Source organism: Pantherophis guttatus, chromosome 3, assembly GCF_059756535.1.
Source record: "Pantherophis guttatus breed Tessera chromosome 3, ASM5975653v1, whole genome shotgun sequence".
In the NCBI taxonomy this organism is placed as follows: Eukaryota; Metazoa; Chordata; class Lepidosauria; order Squamata; family Colubridae; genus Pantherophis; species Pantherophis guttatus.
Genome location: NC_142065.1, coordinates 106,121,819 through 106,135,443, shown reverse-complemented (window position 1 = coordinate 106,135,443; position 13,625 = coordinate 106,121,819). Strand labels below are relative to the sequence as shown.

General features: G+C 37.8%; 1 protein-coding gene across 1 annotated transcript in view; it reads left to right on the top strand.

Annotated features, from left to right (window-relative positions):
• Positions 1 to 13,625, top strand: part of PAPPA2 (pappalysin 2) — a 167,764-nt gene that overhangs the window by 78,271 nt on the left and 75,868 nt on the right. The window contains exons 11-13 of the mRNA XM_034409739.3: positions 2,169 to 2,300; positions 6,495 to 6,630; positions 8,080 to 8,290. Coding sequence (XP_034265630.2) covers positions 2,169 to 2,300; positions 6,495 to 6,630; positions 8,080 to 8,290 — 479 coding nt within the window. The remainder of the gene's footprint in view (positions 1 to 2,168; positions 2,301 to 6,494; positions 6,631 to 8,079; positions 8,291 to 13,625) is intronic.

Sequence of the window (13,625 nt, the reverse complement as noted above, 5' to 3'; positions counted from 1 at the left end):
CAATTTCATTCCCAGAGGATATGAGGGAGCTTAAGTTCTGCCACTCCTATAGTTTTCCCTCAGTAACTCTTCCCTCAGTATAAACACTTCCTTTGTGCCCTAATTTTAGGTCAGTAGTAGACCACATACTTTACACTTACATGTTTCATTTTTAATTTTTCACATACCAGTTAAAAATTTAAGGAGCTGAATTTTGTTTTTGTTTTTTTCAGGAGAATTAGGCCTTATTATTTCCAGTGGTCTGGCTATGTTATATCAGGTTACAAATGAGAACTTATGTGCTTAAATACTATATTGCTTTGTCTCAGCCCTGTGTGTGTTAGGTCACAGGTTTTTCTGGATTCGGAAGCAATAATGTCACCAACATTAATGCTTTAGGCTTTATTCTAGGGTAGTATAAAGAAGCAACATAATGACATAAGATGAAGCAATCAAAGAACTTTCAAGACTTCAAGAAAAAAATCAGAGAAAATAAGAAAGAGCTATGTGTCTTATGACATTCAGGAAAATCCAAAGAGACAATGAAGGGTGAACTTCTTCACAGCTAGCGACCTCCCAGTTAGATCTGCATCAAAGGCCATCCATGTGGATTTCTGACTAATTATATACTGTAGGCTCTGAATCATCATTACTCACATCTGTTTTTGATGGTCTCATCTCACTGAAATTTGCCAAGGACAAGCCTATCTTACTTTAAACTTGGCACCTATTCCTGCCAAGTATGAGACCATCAGGGTTAAATATTATTTGTTTATATCAGGTTTCTATAATTTTAAAGTTAAGGAGTATCTGTTTTGCAAGAGTTTTGGTTTGACAATTAAAAAGATCCTATTCTACACCAGTGTGTCCCCCTCAAAAATATAAACCTAAGAAAACCCGTTAGAGACTAAAATAAATGCTTAATTTCTTTTTAATATACTTAACCATGGCATGAGAATATAAACTTCTATATACCATGCACCTAAGCGAAGGAGATGTGGACTAACTTCCTCTTCTCCAGTCTTCCAATAAAACCATCAGTATTTTAAATACTTTCTCATAAAATCTCTCATGCCACAACCAAATACAAGGACTCAATCCCCACAGAGTCCTCATGCAGAAACTACTGTGCAAATGATTAAAACTCTGAATATTTTCAACTTTTACCCTTATTTATTAAATTTTTTTTAAAAAACCCAATACAGTAGTCCTTGACGTACGACCACAATTGAGTGCCAAATTTATGTGGCTAGGTGAGACATTTGTTAAGTGACTTTTGCCCCATTTTACGACCTTTCTTGCCACAGTTGTTAAGTGAATCACTGCAGTTGGTAAATTAGTAACCTGTTTGTTAAGTGAATCTGGCTTCCCCATTGACTTTGCTTGTCAGAATGCCGCAAAAAGTGATCACTTAATCTTGGGACACAGCAACAGTCATAAATATCAACCAGTTGCCAAGCATCTTGATTACCTCATCATGGGGATGCTGCGAAAGTTGCAATGGTGAAAAATGGCCATAAGTCCTATTTTTCAGTGTAACTTTGAATGGTCACTAAATCAACTGTTGTAAATCGAGGATTACCTGTATTAAGAAACACAAAGAATAGCAATGTGGGTGTATGTATGATGTATATATTAGCTTGCCTCTTTAAAGTTTTACACAATGGTTTTAAATAAAGATGACCATGTAGGTAGACCTCATGTTATGACAGCAAATGGGGCTAGAATTTCTGTCACTAAGCAATGCAAATCACAAAGTGTGACATTACCTGACTGCATCGCTTGGTGATGGCAATCCCAGCAGTCCCGATTGCTGTCATAACCCTGAGACACACGGATCATTAAATGGGAAGTGATGGAAATCCAAGGCAAGTAGGCCAGCTGTGTGTGTGTGTGTGTGTGTGTGTGTGTGTTAACAAAAGTTTTTTTTAAAATAGAACTTCTAAAAGAAACAAACAAACAAAAAAAAACAACATTTAGTTATTTCTAGTTCTGAATTCCAGTATTTTTATTAGGTCATTTCAGGGTCACAAATATTCTACATATTTCCAAACTGAACTGGCTTAACTATTTTTCCTAATATGGATTTTGGATTTTTGTAATGGTTCCCCTGCTTTTCATATTGTTTCTGATGTAATAAAAAGTGTCTCTCCAACTCCAGGAAGCACTGAAAGTCTCCCTTTTTTTAGGTGTGCAGGCCCCATCATCAAGAGATCCTGGAGAGTGAATCACAGCTGGCTTGGTTTCCTTGTATGAAAAATGATGTTCTTCAGGACGCAGACATGGAGAAAGCTCATTTGAATGACAGAATTTGGCTGAAAGTGAGTGAATTTGGCAGTCACATAATGAACGCATATTGAGAAAAAATGGCAATTAATATGTGCATGCTGATCTCCAGGTTGATCATACTGAGTTTTGGCAGCTAACTATGGTTTAACTGCTAAGCATTATAAACTGCTAAATGCTAATCTTCTGCTTCACTACAACTTTGGATACCCTACAATCCCTGATGTTTTACAAGGCTCTTACTGTCTTTTTTCTTCAGAACTATTTCTGGGATGAAAAGCCCAATTCACTGTGAATGAAAGAGGAAAGAGTCCTTTTATTTATACGTAGTGCTGCTGCACAATGCTTTTTCTTACAATTTTAATCGCCTTATCTTTTACCCCCAGCTAGATATTCCTAAAGGACAACCAAAATAATTTTAAAAAGTAGATTTCATGTAGACATTTAATATGGTAAACAATTCTGTGTGAATGCTGACATCCAGGTGTGTCTAGTTGATGAGCTCCTTGATTTGTTGTTGGACCAAATTGATGCCAATGACACGTTCAGAGATTCCCATTCTTTGATTTGATGTGATCAACACAATCAAGCAAATTTCTATAGTGGATGAAGCAGAGAACTTCTTTTTGATGTTTGGCTTTTTCAATTATCCAGCATCTATCAGCAATTGTATCTCATGTTCCTTGGCCTTTTCTGGCATCTTCTTTTCCATATAGGACTTGAAACTGCATTGGCTGATCCTAAGCATAATTTTGCCTCCACACAAAACTAATGATATTGTACAATAGTTTCCATACTCTGTTAAGTTTCCCTTTTTTGATACTGGAAGGGAAGATGACTTCTTCCAATATGTAGGTCATTGTGGTATTCTCCAGAAATGCTTGGAATAGTTTGCTTAGAACTCTTACTGATTCTTCTGTTGCTTGCTGTATTTCTGTAGATAGTCTATCAATTCCTGTAACCTAGGAATAAATAGAGTGCTGATCTAACTTGTGAATAGGGAATATTTTATAAGGTAACTTGACAGTGGACATCTCCGTTTTATCAAATTTTAGTATATGGTATTCCATTCATTTTTTAAAACTTTCTTTGAATCTGTTGCTATCTGTTCTTTTAACATATCAGTTCGGGGTTAGAAATTCCTTCTGAGTTTGGAGATCTTTTGAAATACTTTGTTTCTTTCTTTTCTGTTTCTATCACCAATGTCTTTACAAATGTCATGGTAAAACTGCTAAACAGTTATCTGAAATTCTTTGTTAAGTCCCTTTCTGGGATCTTGGCTTTGACTTCTCTTCTCCACTTGGCAATTTATGCTATTTATTCTGACATCCAGTTTACTTTCTGCTGCTTCTTGGTCTTCGCAGACTCTTTTCAGACTCTCTTTTATATACTATATATAATAGTATAGATATAGAGATATAGATATAGATATAGTATACATATACATATACATATATATATATACATATACATATGCCCTCCTTGCCTCTCATGGATGCATGCTTAACAGCTTCTTTGATTTCATAGTTTCATAGTTCCTTTGGTTCTCTATCAATAAGGTTCAGGGGTTCAAACCATTCCTGATAATTTTTGAAAATGTTGGGCATATGCTGAAAATTATATTGGCTTTCTTCTTCCACTTTAGCCTATCTTGGAACTTTCACATGAACACTTCGTGATCTGTTTCACAGTCTGTCCACGGTCACATCTTTGCTGGTCTTCTACTTTATGCTGATAACAGAATCAATTTGATTTCATTGCACTTCATCTAGGATGTCCACTTAAACAATCATTATTTTGTTTGTTTGAAGGCCAAAGGATTTATTTGATAAATAAATCCTTTGGCAGAAACTGGTAAGGCATTCTCCTGGCTTCTGCTTCTTAGTTCATACAACTGAATTAAATTTTCTTCTTTACTCTTTCTAGCTTTAGCATTCCAGTCTCCAACCCTAAGCAGTACACGTTTCTTGCAGGTTCTGCCATTTTGATATTGACATATTTGTATAATTATCATATTATAAAGATGTCTGCAATCCAGTTGATATCATTTGATCATTAACTTCATTATTACTAAATACTGTCTTTCTGACTATGAAAGCAATAATATTGCTTCAGAGTTATTCACACCCTGTACAGTAAGCAGTAAGATTTTCTGACTGAAAGTGTCCATTTCCAGACTATTTCAGTTTGCTGGTGCCTAAGATATCAATGTGTGGATGATTTGTTTCACTGCTAACTGTGTTGAGTTTTCTCTGCATTATGATTTTTACAGTCCATTTTTTAGCTGTAATTCCTTATAGCTTCAGATTTTCTTTTTCTGTATGTTAGCATCAGCAACATCTCAAAAGCTTTAATCCTGACACATCATTAATACCATTTGATCCTCAGCTCTTCCTCAGTAACATATTGAGTTCCATCAGTTTGATGACCAGATCATCTGGAACGCATATTGTCAGCCTCTTTATATTGTCCATCTATGTAGACAGTTTGGTAAAACACAGGAATAGTATTGCCTTCTGCTGAAATGATACCTTGGTCATTGCCTTTGAAGTGATCATCCACCTCCATCATCTTATATTGCTGCTGCCCAATATTGTGTCCTTGCTAGCTTTAGCTACACTGTCATGCCTTGAGTGGACTTTGCTGGAAGTATTCTTTACTCAGCTCTCCCAAGAACAACCTTGTCCCCTTACAATGAGGCAGAATAGTATCAAAATGGAGAAGAAAATATGTTGAACATAAAATGAATTTGAGAATAAATAAATAATACTTAATAACAAATGTCAGGATATACACATTTTTAAAATAATTTTTATTAAATACTTTTCCATAAACAAAGAAATCTAAAGAAAATAGAGAAGAGAAATGAAAAAAAAGAAAGTGCAATAAAAAAGAAAAACAGAAAAGAACTAATGAAAGAAAAGAAACTACAGGATTTCTGACATTCTTTCTAATAGATTTTAACAAACCAATAAGCTTCCCTCCCTGTTAACTATTCCAGAAATCCCTTCAACCCCATATTTTTCATTTTTTTTATTATTAAACCCATAAAACATCATTTCACCTTTTTAAAGCAAATATTTCATAAACGTTTTCCAGGATTTTAAATTTTCTCTGTTGTTTCCTCCCTGACCAGTTTTGCCATTTCCACTAATGTAAGATATCTACCTGTTAGATTATGGGTTTTGTGTTTATTTGTTTATTTATTTTAGCAGATTTACACTCCAATAATATTTGGAAGATAATGCTACTTCTGTAGTATGGATGAGGATATACACAATAAAAAGTCAGAGGCTCATTTAATTAGTGGCTAAGATAAAATTACCATTCATAATTTTCATTATTACAATGGAATCGTTCATTAAGTTGGTATTCTTGATTATATACTACTAGTTTTTGAACAAGTAAATGGCTTATTTTATAAATTACATACCTCTGGCTTCCATGATGCATCTCCAGAAATGACCAAGAGATGGTCCTGAAGAACAGAGATGGTTCTGAACCACATGTTTAAAATAAAATTAATATGCGGATAGTGTTCCCCAACTCTACCCTATTGCAGCACAAAAGTGAAAGCATCAGTTTGTGGGTGTTCATTCTCTTACCCTAGTCTTGATCTGATTCACAGGGGATGTTCAGCCACGGAGAAAATAGATAATAATAACCGCTGAATCAGAATAAGGAAGAAAATTGTTTAGAAAACTAAATTGTGGGAATCAGAGGGTTTCCCAGTTTGAATGTCTGGAAATCCTTAGAGTGACCCTTGATAACTTTCCACATGGATACTGAATACTGAAGGATCAAGCTAAATTTCAAATGCTATTAATTGAATTTTTTCTGCAGTGGGTCCATGGAAAGCCATTTCCTACCTCACTTACTGGGTTTCAGTTTTGCTTAGTTAAGGAAGCATATTGCTTAACGTTAGATTAACGTCAATGCATGTTCTTATATATGATCTGTTATTGGCTGGGCTTTCCTGAAAATGAAATAGGGAGTTAAATTACCACCCCTAATAGCTCTGAGAGTTCAAACAATAATTTTGAAGAGCAATTTAAATAGTCAAACAAAATGAATTCAATTTCAGATTTAAATAGGAAAATTCTAGGATAGCAAGGATGAGTAATACGGTAAAGAAGAGGTTCTGTTTTTCTGTCACTTCTGTGACAGATCTGCTGTTTTTGCTCATACCATAACATACTCAGACTTTGCCATGTACTGGTGTTCTTCAGGTGTGTTTCAGCCAGCCCAGAATGGCTACTTCACTCTTTGTTTTCCTGGCATCTGTGGGCACTTCCAATGGTGACCATCTCAAACCATCCATGACAATACACTTGGGTGACATCAATGGTCACAACCATTTCCTTGGTGAGTCTGTAAGTGATATACTAAACATTTATCTAGGCATTTCTGTGAAATTAACACAACATTTTCCTTCCTTCCTTTCTTTCTTTGCTTTTGTGAGGAACAATGCATTAATAAAATTGAAAGAATATTTTTCTTTCTTTATTCCCAGACAGCTTCAGATGATTTGGTAGAGTAAATACCTCTTACAAAATGTAGATTGATCTTGGCTTTGCCCCACTAAGCATATTTTGTAGCGTACACCAAAGGAAACAAAACATTGCTTTAATTCAATGTTCTGTGTTATATAGGTCAGCTTCATTTGATGTTAATGAGCTGCCTCATGTCAAATTACAGATACTAGTTTTGAATAACCTCCCCCCTTTCCCCTCAAAAAAAAAAAAAAAATTCAAAGGTCAGAGAAAATTCTTAATTTAGAATTTGTTCTAAAACAAGTTGGCTTTTATGTTCCAAATCATTTTATGTTGAGGAACATTCATGGATTTGAATACCTGCAATCTAAAATATCACTGCTCAGCAGAGTGTGCCTGCCTACTTTGACTCTATGTTGCTTTAGAGTTTAAAGCAAAAGGATTTTTACAAAGAAGCACTTATTTCCTGCTAGCTTGTCAATATGCTGCATCCTTTCAAAGCACTGATTTTTAAGTTTCCTACTTTTCAGAATTGTGCTAATATCTTTGCCTGTGACTGTCTATTGTCCAGCATCCCATTTCTTGCAGAACACTATAAAGTCTGATGTGCCTTTATGGGCCTGGCCACATATCATCCTAAGTACATGAAAAACCACTTATTTATTGCAGTGATAGATTAGTAGTAGGGCAAATACTGTTTTTCAGAAGTGCTCTAATTGGTAGTTTGAAAACTATTTAGCTCTTAGTATGAATTCAAGCTAAAGATGGCAGTGAAGTTCTCTTGTGACAGTATTGAAAACAGAAACTGAACTATTTTTTAAAGCACCCAACAACTCCTCTAGATTGTAGTGCAAGTAAAAAGTGGGTGTTGCTTTCATCTCATAAAGATATCTCATAAAGATCATCTCATAAAGATATCTCTGCCACTTTTAAAGCACTTTCCCAGATCTGGCTCTCTTCAAATTTATTGATTCCCAGATGGCAGTTGAAATCCCAAAGTATTAAATTAGGCAATATTAACATATTGTTTCTCTTCCCTTTCCCTCTATTAAGAGGTGGGACAGGAATAGACTTTCCTGTGCCCCACCACCCTGGCACTCTTATTAGGTACCATTGCTCTGCATTGAGGAAAAGAGAAGAATGCTGCAATGGCAAAGTTGTGAAGACTATAGCTCTTCAAGCTTTATGGTTTTTCCTCCACCCTATGGTGAAACCCACCCTTGCCCCACAAAAAAATTCCAGGAACTCTTACCTATTTTTTAATTTAGAGAGATTTCACCATGATTTTTTAAAAAATATATTTTCTTTTAATTTCTCTCAGCTACATCAGAGCTGTCATGTCAGCAGAATCCCCTGGTCATCAACATGACTGGAAAAATTGCCTCCCACCAAATCACCTATGCCTTGTTCAACTTCTCCTCTCTCTCTGTGAGCATCTCTGCAGTGGCTTTGCGAACCCATTTGCTATTTGACACTTCCAGCCCAAGTAATTGTCTCCCAGAGCATGAAGGTCATGGCTGCCAGAGACACAGGTAATTTAGGCTAACACATGGACCTCTTAATTATTACTGCAGCTGAAATAAAATTTAGCACAGTTTTAAATCTAAGCATTGTGAAAATAGAGGTAGAATTGTGTTTACTTTGTTTCATCCCTATAATGTGAAGAATTATTAGAACATAAGAAGAATCCTGCGTGATCAGGCTAGAAGTCCTTTTAGTCTAGCATTCTGTGTCACGAGTTGGCCAACTGGATGCATTTGAAAGACTGATAAACCCAGGTTAAAAAACAGTAGAATTAGGATGTTATTTCCCAACAAACAGCATTTAAGGCATTCTATTTAGAGTAATAAATTGCTGTAAATATTTGTAAGCCACTAATTGCCTATTCCTCTGTGAACCCTTTTCAAGCCACCCACATTAGCTGCCATTTAACTGTGCACTGTCTCATAAAATATTAACTTCTGATGGTTCTGAATCTCTATGCATTTAGTTTGTGGATGACCTCAATTACTAACATTGTGAGGGAGGGAGAAAAGCTCTCTCCATATTATCTCAACCATGTGTGATTTTGTGTTCTCATTCACCCTTGTTCCAAAATAAGAGCTCCATCTACTAGAGTTTTTCCTCACAGGAGAGCTGCTCCACCCTCCCTAAACATTACACAGTTTTGTATATTTTCTAGTTGTATAATATTCTTGAGGAACAGTGACTAGTATTGCAGGCAAATGGGCTTTCATCATAGATTTGCATATGAGTATTGTTACATTGGTGGTTCCCTTCCTAATGAACTGTACAACTTGCCCTTTTTCTACTGTGGCTCCAAAGTATACTTTCAGGTTAGTCAGGTGTAGTCTGGATTATTTGTGCAATAAATACAATAGTACATACTGTATGTACAGTATCTATGAATGCAAGTAGTTTGATAAATTTTTCCATCAATGCTGGTAGATTGAATTTGAAGTTCAATTCAAGTTGAACTTTTCTCCATATATACACTGTGCTACTCTTCCTTTGAGATGTATATGGTCTCCTTTTCAAATGTTGACTTGATTTACATCTCCAGATTTTCTGTAAGAACCTGCAATTATTACAAATTCTGCTGAAGATGTTCATAACATAATACATTCTTGAATAAATCATATTAATTGCAAATAAATTCTAAGGTTGTTTAACGGCAAACTTCACATTTTGCTGCTTTCCTTAGGTGCTTGTCAGGACTATGATTTCAGGTGTGGAAGTTTTGCCATACATGTAGCCCTCTTAGACTTAATTAACTCAACTCAACTTGGTTGGAGTTTACTTCTGAATAATTGGCAGTGATGTCAAAAAGTTACATGTGATGAGTTTTGTTCCTGTGGTTGTATAATCTGCTCAGACAGTAATTCCCATGCCGACAACATATTTGGAAGGCTAACTAATACAATGGAAACAGTTCTTGAGGTTGCAATTGCTGCACTTCCTTACTCTATAATTATTAAATACTATTTAATTGGAAATCTGTATCCCACCTTTCAATCAGGAGCTCAATCTGGGTTACCTAGTGCTCCCTCCTCTTGTTTTTCCCTGCAATCACAGCCTCTGAAGTAGGTTGGGCTGAGAGAGAGAACCTCTGATCCAAAGTCACCCAGTGGGCTTCATTGACTGAGGATGAACTTGATCTCCTACCTGTAATCCAACCCAGTAAGGACTACATCATACTAGTTCTCTTACTCTTTAGCTTTGTTCTTAATGTTATCATTTTAAACTGCAGCTAGTATTTTTATATGCTAGAATGTTGTGTGAATTTCAGAAAGGGCACATTCACAGGACTTAAAATAGGTTAGATTTTGCATGTGATGTCTTTAATAATATTTTAACCTTCACCTGCTGTAAGATGCTGCAACAAAGGTCTAACCATTTCTAGAGCATTTGTTACAATAGTATAATGTTTGTAACCTCATAGTTAGTTTTGGGATGCAACTCAACTTTTTAATTTTTAAAACTCTTAATATTTTAGGATCGTGAACCCAAAGGATTAATGTGAACATAATGTTGACTTGATGATAAGCTATAGTCTCATGGTCTGAAGCTAAGACACTGTCAATGCTCAAAACAACTGAGGGACTAGCTGTGAGGCTGGGCTTTGAAAGAAGCTGCTTCATAAGGGAAATACGATGCAGGAAGTGTTCCATTTTGAGATCTTTGGTTTAAAGAATTGCTGTCTGAGGTCTGTGGTTTTTTATCTTAGTAGCTAGAATCTCGAGAGCTCCAGCTAAAGATCAGCTGAGTCCTCCGGTTAATCTCCTGGAGGAGAAGCAAGAGAGGGGATTTTATATTGTGTAAGAAGCTATGGCACGTGTCATTGCATTATAAAAATGGCTCACGAAGATAAAGAAAACAGCAATTTCATAGATATAGTATGATCTCAGTGCATTTCATTCCAGGAGTGAACATTCTGAAAACTGAAATCATTAATCCATATGCAAGGGCACAGAGACATGTTGACAGGTCAATCATTCATTAAGAAATTGCACAGGTGTAGATCCAAATTGCAATGTAAATGTATTTCTATATTGTAAAGAGATGTACTCTTGCTATATGGCTGGTCATAATATTATCTGGATGTTTGAAGGAGAAGGCTAAAAGGATTTTAAATGATTGATTGCATCCAAGATTGAGTTGACACATTTCTCTGATAGAGGAGATCTAAATAAATCTTATCTAGAGCAGGAGTAAGAGGAAAAAAACTGTGGTAATCTATTGAGGAAATATATAATCAGTAACTTAAATGAGTTTAGTAAAATATGTTGCTTAGGTTTTGGGAATGCTAAACATATTTTAATTTTTGTACAAGAATTTTTAAACATGACGTAATAGGAACTTACTTTAGTGGTAAACCTGTTTCTGTGCTACCCTATTTCTGGCTGCAGCTGGAAGTTCTGATAGTACACATTAAAAAAAATCTACAAGTATAACTATAGGAAGAAATAGCTTTTGCATAGCCTACTTCCTGTTTGGCTAATTTTCTATTTATAATTATTTAATTGCAAGGATTGGCAACCTTTTGGTCTCCTTGGATTACAAAGTACTTTTTGAGGGGCTTGGAATTGCAAAACGGTGGAGTCACATTATCTGGTGGTAGGACTGCATTTGGGGAGGAAGATTTTATTTTTTTAATTGTGATATTTTATGCTTCAGTACAGTATTGAATGACTGCCTGATTCCTAACTCAAAGTAGTAGAAAAATGTGCAGCCATAACAATGTTTGTCAGACCATTAACCATCAATTTATATCAATATTAATAAATAAACAATTTGATATGTTTACATATGGAAACAAGGAAACAAATTTCCTTGGAATAGTTATTCTTAGATACCCAAGGTATTAAATACACAGGAAACCCAGGTAAATCTCCAGTTTCTACAAATTCTTCCCTAGAGGGTAAATATGAAATATAGCTCCATTTCTGTAGAACAGGAGTGTACTGTATGTACATGTCTATAATAATTTCAGTATAGGATACTATATATATAAATACCCATTAGACATACTGTAAATCATCAGCACGTAACAACAATCAACATATTTCCTTGTTTTATTCTGTCTTTATAGTTTTTAAAAAATTTTTATAATTACAGTAATGATGATAACTGTTTTTATTCGCTGTTTTAGCTTTGTTGTACACTGCCTGTTATGTCCTTATAAGGACATCCGCCGGGGGATTGGTCACTTCCACCGGCGGGAAGTTTGAACAGCTGTCATTGGCTGGGTGGCTGGCCCGAGCAGAATATAAGGAGGCTCGGGAGCCACTGCCAGCAGTCTGTTTTTCACCATTCTAATAAAGAGCTGAACGGACCAGAGCTGAGTCACGTTTCTTTCCAGCGCCGATCTAACACTGGCGACGAAGGACTAGAGAAGAACCGACGAAGAGCTGCAAGCCAACTGCCACCTTAAGCAAAGAGCTGAAGCACGAGCTAAGTCACTACCATGTCTGGACCACAAATCTCAATGGCTCCATTCAACCCGAGCACTGAGAAATGGAAGTCCTTCATGGTTCACTTCAGGCAGTTCCTGGCGGGAAGCGGCTTCACAGACCTAGATGACAGCAGAAAGAGGGCTCTCTTCCTGGCACACTGCGGGTCGGAGGTCCTGGAAATGGCCATGGACCTCGTGGCACCGCTGGATATCGAGCAGATGCCGTGGTCCGAGCTTCAGGAAGTGCTCCAGGACCATTACGCCCCAGTAAGCACACCTCTGGCCAACCGATTCGACTTCCACCAGAGAAATCAAGCAGAAGGAGAATCGGTCAAGGAATTCGTTTTGGCGCTCCGGAAGATCATGGCCAGCTGCGAATTTGAAAACGTGGACGTTCAGCTGCGGGACCGCATCGTCTTCGGCATGAGGGACAGCACAGTACAGAAAAAGCTCCTCAGTTGAAAGAAAGTGTCCCTAAAAGAGGTCATCGAAGAAGCCACAGCCGCCGAGTCCTCCGATAGGGCAGCAGCCGCAATGAGAAGATCCAAGGGGACCCACAAGGTCTGCAGGAACCCACAGCCATCATCGGACGAGACCTCCACGGGGTCGGACTCTGACTCTGAGATGGCCGTCCATAAGGTCACAAGACCCCCAACGGTGGGAAAAACCCCAAGATGGTGGACGGGAGGAACGTTGTGCCAGCTGCAAAGGGGACCATCCTCGTGCCAGATGTCGCTGGCGGGATGCAACTTGCAGATGCTGCCAGAGGAAGGGCCACATTGCGGAAGCCTGCAGGGCGGCAGAGCCAAGTTTTGAGCCTCCCAGACCCACGGACCGCGAATACCAGAGGACATCCAAACGGTCCCAGTACCCGCGGCGAGATGGCGACGGCCACCCCAAGAGCAGAGGGATCCACCAGACAACAATTGCACACGCTGCAGCAGAGGGGTCCGACAAGTTCCACGTGACCGTCTACGTGGAAGGGGCCCCATGCCCCATGGAAATAGACTCAGGCTCGACTTCTGCTGGCTCCGCGAGCTTTGAAAGACGTTCTTTTGAGAGCGTCTGCTCCCTGGCTCCGTTAAAGCCCCAGAACAGCCGACAAACGCTGTCTGGAGGCTTGAAATTCTCTCCCCGGGCAAAGGGGAGAGAGAAGAGCAGGCAGGTGGAGGTAGAACCCCCCCGAACGCCCTAGGAAAAATCCTGGGGCGCGAAGGGCGCGCGCTCCCTAAAAGCCTGTCAAGCCGCTCCAGACCAGGGACGTCCCCGCTAATTAGCTAATTAGCGGAATTAGAAGCCGCGACCAATCTTGCTGAATGGAAATGAGGGAATTAACATCTTGAACTAACAGCAGGCGGAACGAGCAAGGAGAAATCAGACTGCAAGTATTTTTTACCTAACTCCAATGCCTA